Source organism: Octopus bimaculoides, chromosome 17, assembly GCF_001194135.2.
Source record: "Octopus bimaculoides isolate UCB-OBI-ISO-001 chromosome 17, ASM119413v2, whole genome shotgun sequence".
Taxonomy (NCBI): Eukaryota; Metazoa; Mollusca; class Cephalopoda; order Octopoda; family Octopodidae; genus Octopus; species Octopus bimaculoides.
The window spans coordinates 2,216,154-2,220,761 of NC_068997.1; the positions used below are offsets into that span (position 1 = coordinate 2,216,154).

At 33.4% G+C, this 4,608-nt stretch overlaps 1 protein-coding gene across 1 annotated transcript in view; it reads right to left on the reverse strand.

The window, feature by feature from the left end:
- Positions 1-613: 613 nt before the first annotated feature.
- The window catches only part of LOC106882585 (unconventional myosin-Ia), a 354,036-nt gene continuing 350,041 nt past the window's right edge, over positions 614-4,608 (reverse strand). The window contains exons 31-32 of the mRNA XM_052974157.1: positions 2,494-2,627; positions 614-1,849 (exon numbers count right to left, since the gene is read on the reverse strand). Of these exons, the coding sequence (XP_052830117.1) occupies positions 1,726-1,849; positions 2,494-2,627 (258 nt within the window). The 3' untranslated portion in view covers positions 614-1,725. The remainder of the gene's footprint in view (positions 1,850-2,493; positions 2,628-4,608) is intronic.

The following is a 4,608-nucleotide window of genomic DNA, read 5'->3' on the forward strand; positions in this document are numbered from 1 at the left end:
CAGACAAGACAAGGCCTTATTAGATTAGTCTGGTCTGGTTGCTATCATTCCAAGCATTGCCAAAACGGATTAGTCCAAAATGTTTAAGGGTGACCAAGTTGTATTGGAAATGGATGAAAACTTCAGGAAACATTACTTAACAAAAACTTGAGAAGGTGGGCATATCGATATTAATTATGTGAAATTGGTAACAAAATGAAATTAGAAATGAGAGAAAAAAAAAATCTCATAATACAGGCCAAGACACTTTGGAGTGTCCCAGCCCGAAGGTAGGAAGATGAGAAGTTCAAATCGTTGTTAGGAAAAATTGTCAAAGCTTTCAATTCTCACTTCGGATGTTGCATAAACCTGAATTAATGCAGGTTAAATAAATGATTGACATTTACATTATAGGATATGAAAATATTTATATTCTATATGCATTTGTGTGTGTGAGCTTTTGTATACAAAATGCTTTTTGTATATAAAATATACATATATTTTGTATAGAAAATGCTTTTGTTTTGTATACATACACACATATTAAATTTATAATGTATTTGTGAATATATATATATATATATATATACATATATATATATATATATACATATATATATATATACATACATTCACACACAGAGGTCTGGATTTTAGCTTCAAACACTTTAACATAGCACAAATTAATTTATAAAATTCTATCTCACAAATTCTGGTTTTAATTAATATTTTAATATAAATGTTCAAAATAAATCTATTTCTAGAAAACCACATACTCCCTCACTCGTATGTATGTGTGTGTCTCTGTCTATATATATATATATATATATATATATATGAATTCTCACATCTTTGCAACAGATGTGGTCAATGGTATTGTCACTTTCAAGCAGAGTTGTTTTGATAAAGAAATCTTGCTTCGCAGGGTCACGACAGAATACCTTTCCCGCTACTATTTGAACTGTGATGACCTGGCTTGTGGCTCAGTACTTTAACCTTGTCTAATCTCACCATCACTCTATATATAAAACACAGAGGCAGGCATGTTCATGAGGTTAAGCAGTTCGCTTCCCAGTGAATAGCACCTTTTGCAATTGTCTTCTGCAATAATCCTGGCCAACCAAAGCCTTATTGGTGAAACCAGAGAAAAGCCTGTATACATGTATGTATTTGCGTGTGTGCATGCATGTGTATATATATGTGTGTATATGTGTGTATGCTTATATGTTTGTATGTGTGTGTTTACATTAGCATTCTATAAAGGTCACATACTACAAGTGTTATTGCTGTTGTCCCTTTTCTGTCAAGAAATCATTTGCTTGATTTGAATCTTCGAAGACATGTGAATATCAGACCCTTACTTGTTAAACAGATAAGGGTCAGTAACAGAAAAAAGCATCTGGCTATATAAAGCAATGCCTAATTAATATAGTTGTCTAACCCATGGTAGCTTGGTAAAATATAGAACGCAAACACACACGCACTTTGATTAATATCCACCTAATTACAGTTAGTAGATTGAGACTTCATACTTTCTAAAGAGGTTTTTACTTTTCAACAATAATAAGAATTTTGTCTAACTAAAAATACTACAACAATCTGTAGAAAGCATAATGGAGTTCTATAAAAGATTTCATTGAATGTTAAAACAAAAATAAGAATTTTGTGAGAGGAATTTCCAATTGTAACAACTTGGTTTTGATATACGTGTCATGACCCAAAGGTTTGGATAAAATGAAGTTTTGGTCAATGCTGGAGTACATCAAATTGATTTCCCTTTCGTGTGATTTTTAAGACCCCGGGTAACACTTCTTGTGGTACTCTTCGGAAGCAAACATCAACCTTTTTACCATTTAGATCTGCTGAGAATCTGGAATGGAAAAAAAAATTATTACTTAAAAAATACAAATATGATTTTTTTTTTTTTGTTTTTTGGAGTGATTTTTTCATATCAATTAATACTCTAACTTTCTCATTACTCTTAATTTGTACAAATAATTAGATGAAAACAGAAAATGTAAGATATTCATTCAGTCATTCATGCAGATATACATACATACATCACACTCTTTACCACTTCATACTAAAAATATCCACCTAGATTACTTTATTTTTTCTGTCTCCGATGAAGGGAAGTACTGGATCTTCCCAGAAACAGCTGTAAGACTCTATCCATAAAATACTTCTCCAACCTTACCATTGCTCTCTTTTTGATAAGTGTTCTGGCATGAAACTCATCTTCAGTCTCTGAACTAGCTTTTCATGTATAAATATTATTGTTTATTCATACATTTACATCCATTTTTCAATGCTAGCATGGCTTATACAGGATTTTACTGTGAGATGCTCTTCCTGTCACCAAACCTTACCTGTTTTTCAGATAAAAGTTTGTTATATCCCATATCACTTTTGAAAGTACAGATCAACTGTCTGTAATGTCAACATCTAACCAGATTCAAGGAGGAAGAAGATAAGGAAGTAAAAAAAGGAAGGATAAGAGTGTGTGAACCTTACTGGTTTGAGATGTGAACATCAGGAGGTTTGCCCGAAATATTCTGTATCAAAATATAGGCCTTGGTGATAATTTCAAAGATATGTTCACCACAGAAGATGAAATCACCTTTTTTGCTCAGAATTCCACCATTTTCCTGCAAAAAGTAATTAGCATTTAATCAATTCATTTACATAAGTGGTACCAACAGAATTAATCCAGTAATTTCTGAAAAGTATAAAAAGTTAGGAATTTACAGAGAAACAAAAATAAACATGATTTGTTTGTGAAAATATATATATATTCTGAAGAAATTGTATCTTGAAAAAGAAGAATAGTTCACGTAGAGGGTACAGGCTTATGAGAGAACATCTTTGAAAAATATATTCTATACACACATACTGGGGATCAAATGTCACTTAGCAATCAATAGAAAACTGTATGGAGAGTGGTCTTTCTGCCATTGTGTGTGTGTGTTTTATACAAACAAGTCAAAAATAAAAACAGGAAAAACAAAAGTCAGAAGGATGTACACATTGAACATATTAAATTGATACTTTAAAATAAGATGGGTTATGACATTTTGAGCATGGAACCCACATCAGTGTATTGGTTGAGAGGACAACCCCCCACCCCCTCTAGTTGCCAGCTAGAGATTAAAGAAGAGAAGAACATAGTTGTCTGGTACTATCTGTTTTCCATGCTGGCATGGGTTGGATGGCATGACAGGAACTGGTAAGTCCAGGGGCTGCACTAGGTTCCACAGTCTGTTTTGGTTTAGTTTTTATGGTCAGATGCTCTTCCCAATGCCAACCACTTTACAGTGTGAGCTGGGTGCTTTTAACATGGTACCATCACTAGTGCTGCATATGTGGCACCAGCACCATTGCTTTTTACGTGGCACCATCACCAGCACTTCTTATGTGACACCAACAATAGTGCTTTTTATGACACCAGCACCCACAGTAATGCTCTTTTCCCTTTTAGTATGTGGCCCACCCGATAATAACCTGTATCTCACATGTGGTATGCTTCTTGTAAAAGGTTACCCATACCTGATTTAAACCAACAAATTGATCAAAGAATAAGGGTAAACTTTCTCAAAACAAATATAGCGCTTCTAATGAGAAATATATATTCTACAAAAGTAATTCTTGTTCTTCCAAATTTGGCACCGACAAATAGTGGCAGAGAAGAGGAATGTTTATTTGTGGGTTATATCTGTGTAATACAGATGCTAATTCTATGAGCTGGAAATGTAAGAGGCAACATCAGGATTTGAAACACAGTATGTAGGACATATCTGAATGCTATTCAGGTATTTTTCATTGCTGCTCTATCTCTGCCACCGTATTGGTTTGTTTTCTAACAATAATAACAAATAGCCCTTATAAAGGCACAAGGCCATAATTGAATAGCAAAAGGAACAGGAGATTGTGTGATTCCCATGCCTTGAAACATGATATTCGCTGATATGAGAGAATTTATTGTAACCTACAGCTGAACCTGGTTTGTGCCTGTAGGTTGCCAGAACCTCACCTCTTGTTCAATGATACTAATATTATAAACGGTATTACAACATTGGCAATCACATAAGGTCATCACATGTATGGATGGGTTAACACAGAATGATTAATATATATAGGTTTGACACATGTAAGAACAACACATATTGGGTTAACAGATGGGACAATAGAAAGTTATTTCTGAATGTTGGCAGGGTTAACAACAGACTCACTGAAAGAAAGGGATACCACACTACAAAAGTAGGTAACAGACACAGGTTGTACTAGTAGTAGTAGTAACAACAACAACAATAATAATAATAATAATACCTGATAAACATCGGTAGGCTATAATAATAGTAAAATAGCAAAAGTAAAAATGTTGAAATTCACAGAAAAAATGGAATGGTTAAAAATTTGAAAATGTTATCTGTTCTCAGAATGGCTGTTTTGAATAAGAAATATTCTGTAAGAATTAAACGGATTTGTACTGACATAATGGTTTCCAGTTCTTATTAAATTCTATAAGTTTACCCCATTTTGTTTCAGTCTCTTTTTTTTTTTTTTCTTACTCACCTTTGTTGTCACTATCTTTTCCATGTCATATCGTACCATCTTCTCACTCACCCCACT